Consider the following 17329-nt stretch of genomic DNA (forward strand, 5'->3'; position numbering starts at 1 on the left):
CTATTCATTCTAAAATATTCATAATATTTTTCATCGTCATCAATTAATTCTCTGTATAAAGTCCAGTATTCACATTCCTTCTTCCTTTCTCTTAGCATTGGATGTACTTCAAACCTTCTTTTTAACACAGTTTTTCATTCTTCATCGTTAAGTAGAAGAGCAATTGCACATAATTTTTGTCGAGAAAAGCGAGATCATATCTTCACCGAACCAAACTGAAACGTTCTATGTATGAAAATGTGAACGCGCAGCCCAATTGCTGGAGTGGAAACGCTACGTGCCGGAAACTATACGTGCACGATAATATGCCGCGACCTTTATTGCAAAAATGAAAAGCTGTAAAGCAGCTGGAATAGTTTGTATAACAGTGGAACTGCTTAAATACGCTGGCAATAAAACCTGGAAAATCTTAGCAGGCATATTCACGAACTGCCTAAGATCGAGATGCATACCAGACCAGTCGAATACAGCAAACATATTATTTATAAGAAAGGTAGCAAAGAGGATATCAAAAACTACAGACCTATAAGTCTACTACCAATCGTATACAAGATATTTACAAAGATCAACAACAAATTAACAAAGGCATTAAATTCTGCATGGGCCTGCGTAGCGCAAGCGGTAGGATGCTTGCCTCGCAAGCCGGTGGTCCGGAGTTCGAATCCTACCGCCGGCAAGAACATCTAGACATTTTAAAAATGTCTATAGGCCCCAGGTCGACTCAGCCTGAATAAAAATGAGTATCTTGGGTAAAACCAGGGGTAATAATAGACGGTTGAAGCGTAGCACTGGCCATGTTACCTTCCTTGTATACCGTAAGCCCTAGATATAGCAGACTACCCTGCTATACTCCCAAAGCCGCGACAGCGGTATAAAACGGGAGACTATTATTATTATATTAAATTCTGCACAGCCGAAAGAATAAGCTGGCTTCAGAAGTGGATTTAGTACCATATATCAAGAACTTATAAGCGACCTAAATACAGCTAGCAATGAAGTTGGTCTAAAAATGAACTTGATAAAAACAAAAACCTTGTACAACGAGTTAGTGGATGTCCAAGATGTATTAATAAACAACACTGCACTTGAGACAGTAGACGAGTATGTATACCTGGGACAATTAATACATAAATCTGGCTCCTTACTTCCAGAAATCAACAGAAAAATGAAACTGGCTTGGCCATTTTTTTGGTAGAAATGCAGTTATATTTAAATCGAAGATGCCAATCTACCTGAAGAAAAAAGCATTCGATCAGTGTATACATACAATCAATCATGACATACGGCTGCGAAACTTGGACACTAAAGAAAGAGATAATATTGAAACTCAAAGTCACTCAAGGGTCAATGGGGCGATGTATGCTAGGTATAACAAAGAGAGATCGAAAAAGAATAGAATGGATCATACAGAAAATCATGAATATTGAAGTAGTCCATAGAATTAAATCTTTAAAATGGCAGTGGGCGGGACATTTAGCGAGAACTGACAATAGCTGGTCCACTAGAATTACACTGTGGTATCCAAGAGTCGTCAAGAGACCAAGAAGACGTCCTTTAAGATGGGAGTATGACTCAAGAAAACAAGCCGGTACAACATGGCATAGAAAAGTGAATTTTAGACAATCGTGGGCAGATATGAAGAATGAATATGTAAGGAAGGCTACACCATAATTGGTAGAACATGCTAAGAATAATGATGATGATGATGATAATAGATTAAACTTTAAGCTGAGGTTAATACTATTGTAAAAATTAATATTAAACTCAACAGGCTTCCGGTTTGAACAGCGTCGATTATCACTGCGCCGAGCTTTCGACATCCTCTCTGTCTTCTTCAGAGCTTTACATATCCCTCGTGAACTGAATACTAGGATTTATACCATTCATGTGGGCTTGAAAAGAAACCAAAGCATCTCTGCTTTGGGGCCGAATGACGAATTTATCGTCAACATATCGTAGCCAACATGTGGGTTTGAGCATTGATGTGGATAGTGCTCGGGTCTCAAAGTCAAATAAAAATATTGGCAAGTACTGGAGATACTGAGTAGCCCATAGGGGCACCATTTATTTGTCTGTAGAATTGATTTTTGATGAATTGGTCTTGCTGGATACCGTATTTCGTTTTCAGAAAGTTTAGAGCTTCGTCTACAGGAATGTTTGTGAAGAGTGAAACGATATCGAAACTTGCTAGAATGTCTGACGGTGAGATAGGGTATTGTTTAAGAAGTTCGATAAAATAAAAAGAATTTTTGACGAAGGATGAAGCGTTTTCGGCGAGAGGTGATAGAGTTTTGGCCAAGTACTTGGCCAATGGTTGTGTACGGCACTTGTATGCACTGACAATGCGACGTAGAGGAATATCGGGTTTGTAAATTTTGGGTAGACCATATATACGAGGTATTCTAAAGGACTTTTCACGAGGAATTAAAGATTGTTTTATGTCAACAGGAAAAGGGGTTTTATTGATGATAGCTTTTGTTGTTTTCTCTAGATAGGTTATTGGATTCTTTGGAATTGATCTGTAGTCTGAAGTATTAATAAGATTTGACAGTTTATTAATATAAGAAGAAGTGTTTAGGATGACGGTGGCATTTCCTGAATCCTGATTTGGATTTGACTGAAGTTCTTTCAGGGCTTTTTTCTTGGATTGGCGAAATGATCAAATGAGAACCAGATCCAGTTTAAACATAAATAAACACCTATTATAGATACAGGTATTAATATTTACCTAATAGTAAAATGAGCACCTGATTATACTAATAGAAAATTTGAATACCGAAACCAAAAATAACTCGACTAATAAAAACTAGAGTATTTAGATACATTATTATTTACCAGCTGATACAATGAGAACCAGATCCTGTTTAAACATAAATAAACACCTGTAATAGATACAAGTATTAATATTTACCAAATAATAAAATGACAACCTGATTTTACTAATAGAAATTTTTAATACTGGAACCAAAAATAGCTCGACTATTAAAAACTGGAATATTTAGACACATTATTATAGTAGGAGGCTTTCAGTTTCTAAAAACTGTAGCGATGTCTTGTCTAGTAGTTATTTCAGGATCTTCAGAAAGTAAACTGAAGATAGTGTCTTCAGTTTGACAGATGATTGTCTCAATTGGAATGTGACTTGGGATAATAGAGTAATTGAAACTTTTTGCTAAAATTTGGGTGGCAATGGTCGAAATAGATGTATCAGAAAAGTGGTCTTTCCATTCTTGTCTTTTATATTCGGCATCATGTGTTCTTTCTTTTGTCTGAGCTGTTTTAATGCGGCAGAAAAGAGTTTTTGATTTTTCTATAATTATTTGTCATTTTTAGTCGAAACTTTTTTCTTTATATGCCTTCTAATCTTCAGGGCGTTTTGTACTTAGATATCTCTTCCATTTTTCTTTTTTGTTCTTTACTTTAATTCGTATTTCGTCCGTCCACCATTCAGTTCTCCTCATGCTATTATTTGCTATTTTTGTCTTCCCGCAAGTTTCCTCAGCAGCTAGGATTAAGTTGGTCTTGAGATTTTCTCACTTTTCTTCTATACTTGCAGTTTTTGCCCTACCTTTCAAAATATTGTCTAATTTTTCTTGGAATATCTTCTTAACTCCCGGCGGGCTTTAAAGAATGTTAAATCACAAAGAAGACGATTCCCAGGTAGCAGCAGATTGCTATATTTTGCAGTAAGCTGTTAAAACTCCTCCCCGTAGAGGCGAATAAAATGTTCTGAAATATTTCCGCGATTAGTACAATTAAACCTAAAGCTAAGATTATTACTATTATAAGAATTAATATTAAACTCAACAATTATCACTGTGCCGAACTCTTGATATCCGCCTTTTATGATTTCTTCATGGCTTCCAAGGTCTCACCTCGGATTGCTCGGTTTCGACATGGTCGCACTTGCCGTTGTTAAGTCAGCTAGTAACACTTCTTGCTGGTGCTTGAAGTAAACAGTTTACTCCTCGAGTCATTTCTATTTATCGCCTTTCTCCGCCAAGAACGTATTCCTATATTTTGCGCTGCATTGCTTCGGGGTGTCCAAAATCAAGAGAGATGATACTATTGTTAGGTACTAAAGAAAATGGTTGCGTTTCGATTTAATTTGAGTCTCTTACCACTCCCTAACACGTGTTTCTGGGTCTACCCGTCATCAGAGAGAGTTTGTAAGAAGACTCAAACCAAATCAAAACGCACCGACTACTCTGACAATTATAAAAAAAATAATTACCAGAGTATGCTACTAGAGACATCTAGTGAGGAAAGATGAAGTTAAATGTGTCGATAGCAATTAAAGTAAATTGTATACTCACCCTTAATCCTTACTTACAAATCTTACAAGACCCAGAAACACGTGTTAGGGAGTGGTAAGAGACCGAAATTAAATCGAAACGCAACCATTTTCGTATATTTATCGTCCTTACTCGACGCAATGAGTACAAGAATGATGGTAATTTATATGGGTAAATTGTTGATCCATAGTGGAATATAAATATTCCCAGCATCGCTCTTAATGGCTTGATTAAGCGTGAGTATACAATTTACTTTAATTGCTATCGACACATTTAACTTTATTGTTACTAACCTTTACTAATTTTACACTTACTTCAATTTACACTGCCCAGCGTTCTTTGGCTTTCGCTGCTTGTTTATATTAACTTCTTTGTTTGTGTTAATTTCTATTGTTTTAATTATAACTTTATTTCGCGGTCGTCTGTATAAACTTACTTATATATTTCTAATAATGTACGAAAATCAAATATGCATAGATCACCTGCTCATCCACGATGCCTCACCAAAACCATATTATGTTGTATATAACTTTAAGCAAATAAAGCTATATCCCCTTTCAAATATCCGATATCGAACACAATACCTTATCCCTATTTCAGTGCTTAATATTTCAGGCTAAAAAGAAACTACTTTTATATTCGTGAGGAGATCAGATCCCCTTTCGTACGTGGAGAAGTGTATTCCGATACGGATCTCGGTATCTAAAGCCCATGGATGTTGTTCGTACAAAACGTCGCTATCGGCTGAATGGTCTTTTTCGATTTTTTTAGTCGAGGAGCCTAAAGAAGTAATGCCATCTAATATTTGTCATAGCATAACGGGTTCTACAAATAGGAGAAATAAGTATTTTTAAATAGAAATATATGTATTTATTTGTAAGATTAAGACAGGTCGATTTTGACGTTAAAGTGCACTGGGTTTAATTTTTGTTCATTAATTTTCAACAGGGTGCAGGGATGAAATATGTTGATTTGACGATTCTCAAAAATTTATTACTAAAGAAATTTTTTCGCGTTTATTCTCAAGAGACTTATCTGCATTAGTACATTTACAAAAAGGGAGATAGAACTGAATGAGCAAACTATGGAGGAATAACCTTGTTAACAGGAATATATAAAATAGTCGCTATACTAATAAAAAAACGATTAGAAAAATATATGTAGAGAAGAATCTAGGAGAATACCAGGGAGGATTTCGCAAGGGAAGATCAACAATGGATCAAATTTTTGTGCTAAAACAAATCCTGATCAATTGCTATGAATACAACATTTTAGCACAAGTATTTTTCATTGATTACAAAGCCGCCTACGATACAATAGACAGAAACAAATTAACAGAAACGCTAAAAGAATTCCAAGTGCCAGAAAAAATATGTAGTAAGATTGGTAAAAATGACAATTAGATAAACCATTTGTGCTCTAAAACTGTGCTCAGAAGAATTCGAAGTGAAAAAAGGTGTTTGTCAAGAAGACCCGTTGTCTACTTTGCTATTCAATACAGTTCTAGAAAGAATTGTAAGGGTTAGCGGGGTAAATAGGTCCGGCACTATTTTATACAAAGAGCACCAATGCTTAGCATACTGCTAAGACTGCTTCGAGAAAGCTCTAAACTGGAACTGAAAATTAATAATAATAAGTCCAAGTACATGAAAATCTCGAGCAAAAAGGAATAAACACCAGGGGCTCCTTTAAATTGGAGGTTGATGATAGATCAGTTGTAGAATTCGAGAAGGTGGATGAATATATGTACTTAGGTACCTACTCTTATTGATTAGACATGTAAGGAAGAAACTTAAATCCACCTGAGATTGACCAAAAACAGCAGATGTGCTGGAGCCATGAGTAAAGTAATTAAGGCCAAAGATACATCTCGTAATACAAAAATATAATTAGACCCACAATGCTATACGCTGCCGAGACATGGACTATGAACAAAACCATACAGAACAGATTGGTAGCATGGGAAAGAAATATACTTCGCAGAATGTTTGGTGGAAAAGTAGTAGAGGGAGAATGGAGGAGATGAACTAATGCAGAAGTGTACCAATTGTATGCTAACTCTACAATAACAAAAGTGGTGAAAAAACGTAGACTACAATGGCCTACACATCTAGACTAGTCAAGAATTATTAGTTGGAGAGTACCTGAGGGCAAAAAAAAAGAGAGTAAGACCAAGAAAGAAATGGAAAGATATAGTGATGGAAGATGTCAGAGAGAGGGGAATGAGAAATTTGAAGCTGATAGCTAAGAACAGAAAATGATGAAAATAACGCTATACATACATACATCTTGAGAATTAACAAAAAAGTACCCAGTTAGTAATAAATTTTTGAGAATTATCAAATCAACATATTATATCACTGCTACCCCTATTAGCTACCTACCACAATTTTTTTGGGCGTCTACCCAAAGGAAATTTTTGGACGTCTCATCATAACGAAGACGATAAGACGTCATGCTTAGACGCTTAGACGTATTCTAGCAGAATGTCATGCTGAATTACCTTGTTCGGGACATAATATGGCGCGTTGACTATGGTGCAAAGCACCTTATGTTAAAATCTCTCTAAGATGTTTATATTGGAGACACTTAAAATATCCCATAACTTGATCCCGTAGGTCCAAATAGGCTTAAGTCCATACTTATGAGCTTATAACCCAAAGATAATATTTTCAAGCTAGCAACCTTCTGTAAATAAAGCTAAATTAGTTCTTCTTCTTCTTCCTTCTTGTATGTAGGCTTTAACATCGGGGTATTTTCATCTCTGTTGTTTCTAGTAGTCGTCTCGTTTTAGATGTGTCAGGTCTTGTCTCCTTTATGTAAATATATGTCTATTTGCTGCTTTATAGATTCTTGTTTTTGAGTCTTGTCTTTGTTCTTGTTGAGGTGTTTGTTTTTCCAGATTGTATAATTAAGAGATCCCGCCGCTTTATTTGCTTTTAAGCTTTGTTGTCGTACTTTTTCTTCAACTTCTCCGTAACTAGTTATATGTATTCCCAGATATCCAAACCTTGCTTCCTGCTTTATTATTTTCCCATCAATTTCGATTTTACATCATAGTGGATATTTAGATGTTGTCTAGATATTATCATATTGTATTTCTTGGCTGTTGTATTGAAGATCTGTGTTAATCTTTGGAGCTCGTCTTCTGTCTCGGCGATTAATGCGGCGTCGTCTGAATAACATAATATTTGGATTTCTTTGTTCTCCATTCTGTAACCATGACCTTTACGTACTGCTTGTATTAATTTGTCTATTATTATATTAAGGAGAAGTGGGCTTAACGAGTCATTCTATCCGACTCCTCTTTCTACTGGTATACACTGTGTTAGTTTTCCATTTATCTTTGCCTGTATTCGATTATGAAAGTAGATGTTTGCAATGGTTTGTATATTATTGGTTGATATTTTTCTTTTATATAGTAGGTGTATGACGTCTTCAACTTGGATGCGATCGAATGCCTTTGTCAAGTCTATAAAACATAGATATGCTAGTTTATTGTACTTGATGGCCTTTTCTGTGATTTGACTTAGTACAAATACGGCGTCTACGCAGGATCTTCCGGATCTAAATAATTGTTGTTCATCTGATAAAGTTGTTAGTTTATTAATTTTGTTGGTTAGGATTTTTGTGGTAAGCTTAAGTGCGGTGTTCAGTAGATTTGTACCTCTATAATTGTTGGGGTCTTCTTTATTTCTTTTCTTGAACATTGGTATCATTATGCTGTTTCTCCATGCTTCTGGTATCTTGCACTGCAATATTAGTTTTTGCTAAATTTGTATAAATGCAGATTTTTTATTCTTTTCCTCAAGACCATATGGATCATCAAGTTACAGATGTATAATAAATTCAAATTATCTCCCTTAATTTTAATAACCCTCAGTATATCATAATGTAAACCGGTTAAGGACGAGTTGTCTACGATGTTGAGCGTTGACAGTTGAGTATGGCAACACGCTGTAGATATATTCGACAGAAAAATAATTGTATATCATAAGTGTGACATTAAAAAAAAAAGTTGAGTTTTACCACTCGCAATGTATGCTTAATTAGTAATTTTTTACTAAAGTCAACTCTTATTTACTCACACGAATTACCAGCACCTAGCCTAGCACTGGAACATAAAACTTTGTTGCTTTACTGCCTTTTTACGGTTTTAGAACATCAAGGGGTCCAAGAGCCATTAAACCCTCACTACATTCACTCGACCTCTTCCTTTTCTCATTACAACGCCATAAACAGGACCGATGTGGGAATATAGAGTATGACCCAAAAGTAGAAACGGGCTTAGGCGTTTTAAGGGTCTCGGCCGTTACTTTTCAGTAATGCCCTTAATCCTAGTTAATTACCGTTATTTTGGGGTGTATGCTTTAGTAAAATAACGCACGGAAAACAAAACACGGTAAGGTAATTACCGTGTAATCTCAAAACTCACAAAACAATGACTATTATTTTTAAAGCACTGAAAACTATTTTTAGTGCTTAAAGATGGAATGATTTCAAATCTTACTGTCCAGATTTGTCATAAAAATGTACACATATAAATAAATAAATTATTTGTATGTTTATATTTTTATGACAAACTCCGTTTCCCGTTGTGATTCTTCTCAATCTCTCATTTATTTCTTCCTCTATTTTTTTGTTACGTTTTTATCTTGGAATATATCGGTATGTTATCCTTTTCTTGGTTGTTTGGGAATCTTTTGCTTAAGTTTGACTATCCTTACTATGTAGGTAGCTTATACAATCAGTCTCGGATCTATTGTGTTTTTTTTTAATGAGAATTTCTCTAATTAATTTCTCGTTTTCCCATCAGGAGAGATTTAGGTTATTTTATGCACACGTTTATGATTAAATTGTCTACTTGCTATCTTAAAATTAGGTTCGATTGATAATTCTACTAGTTTTTTCCATTGAACTACTACAACATTACAAGAAACTAATGAACTTTCTTTATGCAGATCTTTACCAACCTATATTCATATAAATATCTTATCTTCCTACTTTCACATTCATATCTCCCACGATTAGTTTTATATCATATTTTGGTACTTTTCAATTAGCTCACTGAGTTGTTCATAGAACTTATTTTTATTTCCAAGTCATTCTCTTCTGTAGTAGCATGTGCGTTCATTATGCTGATTTTTCTATATTTGTCGCTTAATCTTAAATAGTCAGAGTTAGATACTCAAGTTAGGGTTGAATGTCAGTTACTAAAGCTTATTCTCTCTGACACCTTAAAGCTTTTCCCCAGCCCGCCGCTTTTAAAAAGAGTACTTATTTCCAACTTTTACTATCTAACTTCCCAGCTGCTTGGTTTTTTATAAGACCATTATTTCAGTTATATATTTCTCATGTATTTCATTTAAATTTCTTAATGCTCCTTCCTGGTAGGTTCCACCTTACCGTCCACGTTCACGTATTTCTCTAAATTTGTTTGCTTCCTTTCTTGCTATCTTTTTTTTCCTTCCACCAAAATCATTGTCTTTATCGTAGCCATGTCATTACCATGTTTCGTTTGTTGCTTTCTATTTGGCCTTTGTGCTAGGAAAATAACAATACCATACATAAAAGGATTATCAGAAAAACTTAAAAGGATAGGAAATAAATTCAACATTTCAACAACATTCAAAACAACAAACACATTGACATCTATTTTGTCTAAAACCAAACCTAACAATGAACAAGAAAGGACACAGAATTGCATTTATAAAATACCTTGTGAATGCGATCAGTTTTATTTAAGTGAAACATCAAGACCACTAAATTTTAGAATAAGTGAATATCAATCTTATATTAAAAATAGAGAATTTGATAGATCTCAAATATGTAAACACGCATGGAATAATGAATATAGGGTGCAATGGAATGATTTAAATATAGTCCTAAAAGAAACGGATGGCAAAAAGAGAAAAATCAAAGAAGCGGCTCTAATTATACTAAATGAGACCAATTGTGTCGCAAATTCCTCGGCAGAATGTAGTAGAATCTGGTTAACCTATATTAAAAGAGAAAGTTATTAAAATGAAAATACCAGTATTAGTTAGTCGGTAACATATAGATGATACATCATTTATGTTTTTTAAATAACAAACATATAAAATCAGAATTTGGTGTTTATTGAAAGTAAACTAAATGCTCGACCAAATACTTACCATGTCGGGATAGTATGATGAGGTTTTTTTCCTGGTTTTTCCCTCATAATTTACTATGGAATCACTAACAGGAGATTTTTACTGTCATCATGGCATGTGTTTGTCTTTTTAAAGACGAATTACATGCTATGATTTTTTCTGACGGATATTCTCAAGTTAAAGTTGATTTCATGTAATCGAATGAACTATCTTATAAGTCAAGTCGTCCCAGGAACGCAACTCAACAATATTGGCAATATCATTTTAAGTCGTCTACTTTAAAATGTATAATGTATATCTGGATATAAATGAGTCAGATAAAATTAAATTATTAGAAGAATTTTTCACCAAGTAACAAAAAAACAAAATTTGATTAATTTACTAATGTTTGTATTTTGAGAACGATTTCCGAAGTGGAAATTGAAACGTCAATAAAATTAATTTAACCCTTAATTGTGGCTTATTCCCATTTAAATAGTAATTACTTTAACATGCCTCAAGAAAATAGCTTCAGAACAAATTTCATCTGAAATTAAAGTACTTGTTTGTAATTAAAAGTTTTTGAGTTTCCCACAAAAAAAGGACATTCATGTAAGCTATTCGGAATGAATTTAACAAGCAAATATTGCTAATGACCACAGATATTGTTAGAAATTTAATAATGAATCCGAAGCGGAACTCAAAAAAGAGAAAATTTTGAATGAGAAATTGAATTGGTAGGCGAGAAAATCTTGGAGCATGTTTTTTTTTTGGCCTTTATCTCCTTTATAATAATACTTTCACCAATTTCCTGTTAAATTTTTGTGTAAGCATTGTCATGGGCTATTTTATTTTTATATAGAGATGATTTAGAACTCAAAAGACACTCCAATTCTCTATATATAGCAATAAATATGATGGTTTTTTCATCACCCCAACGAAACATTTTTTAAATTAAGTTTAAAATAAAACGATTAATTTTTATCACCAACCAACACAACAAATCTTACAATTCTCTGCTAGCTACTGGCATGTGTTCATTGTACCATGGGCTTGCCCCTAGCGGTAGCGCGCGTTCAGACATGCCAGTAGCACTATCCACACATGCGCCTTGCATCTCACAGCATGCTAGTGATTAGCTAGCATGCCAGTTAACTAACGTACACACTTGCCAGTTTGGGACAGTAGCTAAAGCGTTCCACGTTAAGAAAATAACATTGCGGAGATAGGGACATGTATTTCTTATGGACGATAGAAGCGCAGCGATGCCATGATGAACCCAAGCACGATTCAGGGTTGTATAATTTGTATTTTCGTTTTCACAGACATGAATTAAATAATTGTTTTTTAACGTAATTGATCAAAAGTATCCATTCGAAACAAGAGCTAAAAAGTAGGGAAAATGATTTTAATTAAATAAATAGTATTTACAGAAGATAATTTTATTTTATCTTATTTTAATTATAGTAACGACAGTTTATTTGTTTTTCGGTAAGAATACCATATACCATGAATCATAGAAATCAGTAGAAAATATTGTTTAGTTAAATCATGCACTTTGCCGGCTATTAAAGATTTAAAAGCAAATAAACGGACCGCTTGGAATGCGTATATCTAATTACTAATTGCAACTTAAAATAATATGGTGTGCGTATCTCAGCGATTTTATGTCGTTATCTGAGACTACATAATGATAATAAGGCTTTGTGGTTCTTCAGTTGTTATTCTGACTTTACAGTTAAATGGTAATTGAAAATGGAAATTCGAAAAATATATCGACAATCTAGTAAACCGCATGCCTGAGAGTTTTGGCAACACTGATCTCCATAAGCCTAATGTTATTTTTTTAACGTGAAACGCTCTATAGGTACTGATATGCCATTGCGCTAGTAACAGGCATGTGTCAGGCATGTGTATCTCAAGCTTTACTCTCAAATTTGTTTGAAATGCTTCACTTTTTGCTGGTAGACGAAAAAAGCAAAAATTTACCGTTATTTGATCTTAATTTATTAATAACTAATAAGACCTTGACTTTTTATCTGTGATAAAAATTTTATTTACAATGCTTTTGTGCCACTGTTAGTAATTTTAAAGATGTTTTTAATAACTAGATTATAATGATAATGCAACGATCTTACTTTTTCAGGTTGCTCGCTTCTTTCACTATTTACCAAAACTCACTTTATTTACACGCTATAATAATTTAGCGATTTATCTGCTCGTAATTCCCCAATAGTTCGAAGTTTATTACGGAGCGGATTTAAATCGATCTCGCTGTGTGTCTGCCTGGACCGAGTTGAAATAATTAATTTAGGATGCAAAATTTTATTAAACTAGATTATAAAATAGTTCTTTTGTAAGTTTGAAGGTCTTTTTAATTCTATGTTTGTCTTTTATATGTGTTTAAATGGTGTGTTTTATTGCAGGAATACCAGTGACTTCATATAAACCAGCTCTGAAACGATTCCCCACATCGCCAGATCGTTTCCTAACGAAAGAAATCGGCGCTGAAGATTTCTTACCAAGCTGCACCGACATGAAGAACATGTGGACGCCGTGCGAATGTCACTTGGAGCTCTGCATCGGTTGGTATCCGTGCGGTTTGAAATACTGCAAAGGTAAAGGCCACACTAAAAACTCTGTTATGAGCTATCGGTGTGGCATTAAAACCTGTAAAGTGTGCCATCTTTTTAATTATTACGTGTCCCAGAAGCAGCAATGTCTTTGGGACGAATGACCTTAGTAGACTTGTTTTGTACAAATTTGTATTTTGCCTTAAATTCGCTTAAAAATGGACCAACATGCCTTAGTGCTGTATAGATATTGTATGATAATATCAGCTGTTTAATAATAAAAGGTAATTCATTATTTCATAATTATGGTACATGGTAAAACTTCCTTCTTTTCATTTGCGTTAACTGTATACCTCGATATTTTAATCGAAGTTTGACATAACCTAGTGAATTCAGGTAAACGAGATGTAGCTCTAATTGCTTTTGACATTTGAAGCGTATAAATGCAAAACCAGACATTTGAACTATAAGTTGTTTTGAGTAAAATACAAAAAACCTACCAAAATCGTAATTTGACACCAATGAACATCACGTTTTAACCAAAATTTTCTTACTTTGATAGAGATAGTTACTACTAAACAAAACATAACTTACACTTGTTATTAAAAAGATATTTTGCTTTAAAAATTAGACATGTCCTGTTTTGCACGTGAGCATTGCAGATGTCTGCTTATGCATCTAAATGAACCTCAACTGATTTTGTATTTCTTATAACATTGATAGCCTCGTGTGATACTAACAAAAAAGGGTCGTAATAAAATAAAAATAAATTTGAAAAATAATGCTTCTAATGGATATATAAACAAAGCCTAAATTATCAACTTAATATCTTCAGTATCAGATGTCGTAATCATAATTTCGTCTTCTGCACCTTCAGGCTGATCTTCCATATCCTCAGGATAAATTTCCGCCTGGTTAGTGTTTTCCATGTAGTTAAAAGCGTTTCTAAAGAAGACGTTCATCAGCCGCTCATTGCATTCCATAGTGTTTTCTTAACAAAGTTGATATGCTTTTTATTTTATTTTGTTTTAAATGTCTCCCTACACTCAGTGGTTGTAACTGGATTTGAGTAATATTTTTTTCTTTCTTGCAGATGCTCTTAGGCTTAGAAAGTACATTTTTATAATTTTTATAAAATGGTTCACCTGTGACACAAACCCATCCTTTCTTGTTTTTTGAAAATAATAATCGTTTAAATGGTTGTAAACGAAAATGCCAGGATCCAGGACTTTAAAGAATTTTTGCACTTCACCTTTCCAGTCAAAAACTATGTAATTTTCTCCCATCTTCAGCACTGTAGAATAATCTTTAATAAAATTACTATACTGGATTATTGGACATTAGTTTCTGGATCAATTATGGTGGTACACTTTTCTTTCTATTTGAGCAAATACTCGATCAGGGGGAAGGAAAGGATGACCGACTACGAGATATATGAGCTCTATACACTTTATATGAAGTGGAGCACAGCATTGTAGCCAGTATTGAACCATTTCAACTATTGTGATATTCTTATTCTTACACCCACAACCATCATCCACTAAACGCACTTTCTCTACCCCTAGATTAAAATTAAAATTTGTCAATGTGTAATAAACAGTGGAAACAATCTCATTTCAACTTCTCTGGCGATCATTTTCTGTCCACATAAACAATTTTACTGATTCAAGATTAAGTGGGGCCTTTGAATGTCCAGTTACCACAGTTAAATTGTACAGATTTAACGTATGGTCCTAAAGTTTTGGGAAAAATTTCAAAAGCATATAACTCTGACCACAATAATCTTATATTTTTATTAAATTATTCAACAATTTAACTTAACTATCCTTATTATAAATCAAATTTCAAATGACAGACAAGGAACCATTATTTTCGATTTGCCTAATAATTCCCAAATCGCCAGCTACGACAAAGAACAGGAGTGGCTGATGGAGTAGAGAGAGTAGCAAGGAACTGGGCAGGTCACGTGGCTCGAATGACAGATAATAGATGGACAAAGCGGATACTGGAATGGAGACCAAGAGATGATGCCTACCGAAGCAGAGGTCGTCCACCAACACGTTGGACTGACAATTTACAACGTTGTCATAGGAATTGGATGCAAGAGGCACAAGATCGAAATAGATGGAAAATTATGAGGGAGATCTATGTCCAGCAGTGGATAAGCGAAGATTGAATGATGAATAATTCCCCTGACATGTTGCATCATCCTTTGGACGACCTCGGCGTCAATTTCTCTAATTTTTGTATATATGCGGCGTCTTAACTGTTTTTGTGCTTCCCATCCGTTATTATAGACTTTCCAACTTAATATTGCCCAGAAATCTTCAATTGAACGAACCTGAGGTAGGTTGGGGGGATTGTCTGCTTTCGGTACAAAGGTAATGTTGTTAGTTTCGTACCAGTCCCTTGTAATCCTCGCGTAATGACATGAAGCAAGATCTGGCCAAAAGACTATTGGATCATTTGCGTGATGTGTGTTCACAAACTGAAGCAATTTAGAGAGACATCTTTGAATATAAATATTTGCGTTTAAGGCTTCGCCTCGTACAACACCAATGTAGGGCTGTGAGATAAAGCCAGCCTCAAAAATTGCACACCATACCAAAATTTTGTCCTCAAATTTTTTCTTACTTTTGAATTTTATTTCATCAGGTACATTTTCGTAATCGTTCGTGTAAAACCCATCGTTACCCTTCATCTCAGAGTTGGACAAAGTAAAGTATTTTTCATCGTCCATCACGATCAACTTGTTGACGAAACGCACTCGCCTTAACGCGCGGCAACATCTCGGAATTCTCTCTAATTGATCCTCTATGTATTTTGGAGCTTTTCTTCTTTCCCGGTAGATAATATTGTTACTCGATAGGGTCCTGTATACTGTAGTCTTTCCAACATGAAATCTTCTGGCCAGTTTTCGCTGTGAGACCCCAATTTTGTTCTTAGCTGCTTCAATCAGTCTTGCCTCTCTTATAATATGGTTCAAAATCCGCGGTCGGCCACTTTTACGCAAGTTAACACATGGTATCCCTTCTTCACATTCTCTGATTGTGCGATAAATTGTCGATTTGCTTATGTTTTGATCTCGATAAATATTAACAATATCTCGTTTCGACATTCGCCCAACCATATTATAAACACCTCGACGAATATCAATTTTATAAGACATTTTGCAGAGCATAAACCAAAATATTCTGCTTTGTTTATTAAATGTCAATAACTGATGACATTTCAATTCCATGGGCTTTTTTGTTAAATGCATTTTGCTTCTCAATCAGACCAGGTGAAATTTTTTCCAAAACTTTAGGACCATACGTTATTTGCATACTAAAGTAGCAGGCCTGGTTTGGAATCTTTGGCAGTAGTAGATTGTTTTGGCAATCAAAGGAAAATATTGCTAGTGTGCGATTGTCTTCTCTTAATAACTCATACTTTACGCTTTACTACTCAGTTTGTGTACGCACGGTTCTGTCTTTAACCTTTATTTTTTCTTGTGGATTTGTGATTTTTTTCTTTTTTATTTTTTCTGAAAATTGGAGACACTGTGAGCATTGTGAACAGTGTAATGTTGTCGTACAAAAATATTTCTAAAGAAGCGCTGTCTTACTTTTAGACGTTCCTCCGCTGTAGAATTATACATATTTAACAGTTTCGATTTATTTAGTTCATAAGACAAGTATCGTCTAACAACTGTTTTATTCCTGGCATAATGAGTTTGGCAGCGAGTAATATAGTCAATAAAATTTGTTTTACAAGTAAATGTTTGTGAAGTTCTATCACCTCCTCTTCTAATTGTAACAACTAGGAACAGCATACTCAGAAAGTTAACGGAAAGTAAATGGGGTGCACGTCCTGGCGTTTTAAGAACAACGGCACAGACACTGTGTTTCTCAACTGCTGAATATGCGTGCCCCGTTTGAAGCAGATCTGCCCACACCAAACAAGTTGATACCACGCTAAATGAGAATGCAGGATAGTAACGGGGTGCATGAAACCAACGCCACTCTCAAATCTATATAAAGCAACGGGTTTTACAGAACCCTCAATACGCAGAGGCGTTGCAGAGCACATAGAGAAAATTAAACAGATCACGGACGAGCGATATGCCCTATACAAAGCTCGAACACGACTAAAATCCAGGAAAAGATTTCTTGGAACAGTGCAGGATGAACCGCCTGAGTATTTTTCTCTTCCACAGGTTCAATGGACCGGCCAGTCCCTAGACTTTAAAACGAGGAAAACTGTGAATAGGATAAGAACGGGGGTCGCTCCAGTAAAATCGAACATGGCAAAATGGGAAAAAATAGACCAAGATGATGTGACTGTGGAGACTGTGGGACTGTGACTG

The 17329-nt window shown here is 34.8% G+C and overlaps 1 protein-coding gene across 1 annotated transcript in view; it reads left to right on the plus strand.

Annotated features, from left to right (window-relative positions):
* Positions 1 to 17070, plus strand: part of oaf (BRICHOS-like domain-containing protein out at first) — a 788141-nt gene extending 771071 nt beyond the window's left edge. Inside the window, exon 4 of the mRNA XM_072522442.1 lies at positions 12835 to 17070. Coding sequence (XP_072378543.1) covers positions 12835 to 13145 — 311 coding nt within the window. The 3' untranslated portion in view covers positions 13146 to 17070. The remainder of the gene's footprint in view (positions 1 to 12834) is intronic.
* The last annotated feature ends 259 nt before the right edge of the window (positions 17071 to 17329 follow it).

Source organism: Diabrotica undecimpunctata, chromosome 2, assembly GCF_040954645.1.
Source record: "Diabrotica undecimpunctata isolate CICGRU chromosome 2, icDiaUnde3, whole genome shotgun sequence".
Classification (NCBI taxonomy): Eukaryota; Metazoa; Arthropoda; class Insecta; order Coleoptera; family Chrysomelidae; genus Diabrotica; species Diabrotica undecimpunctata.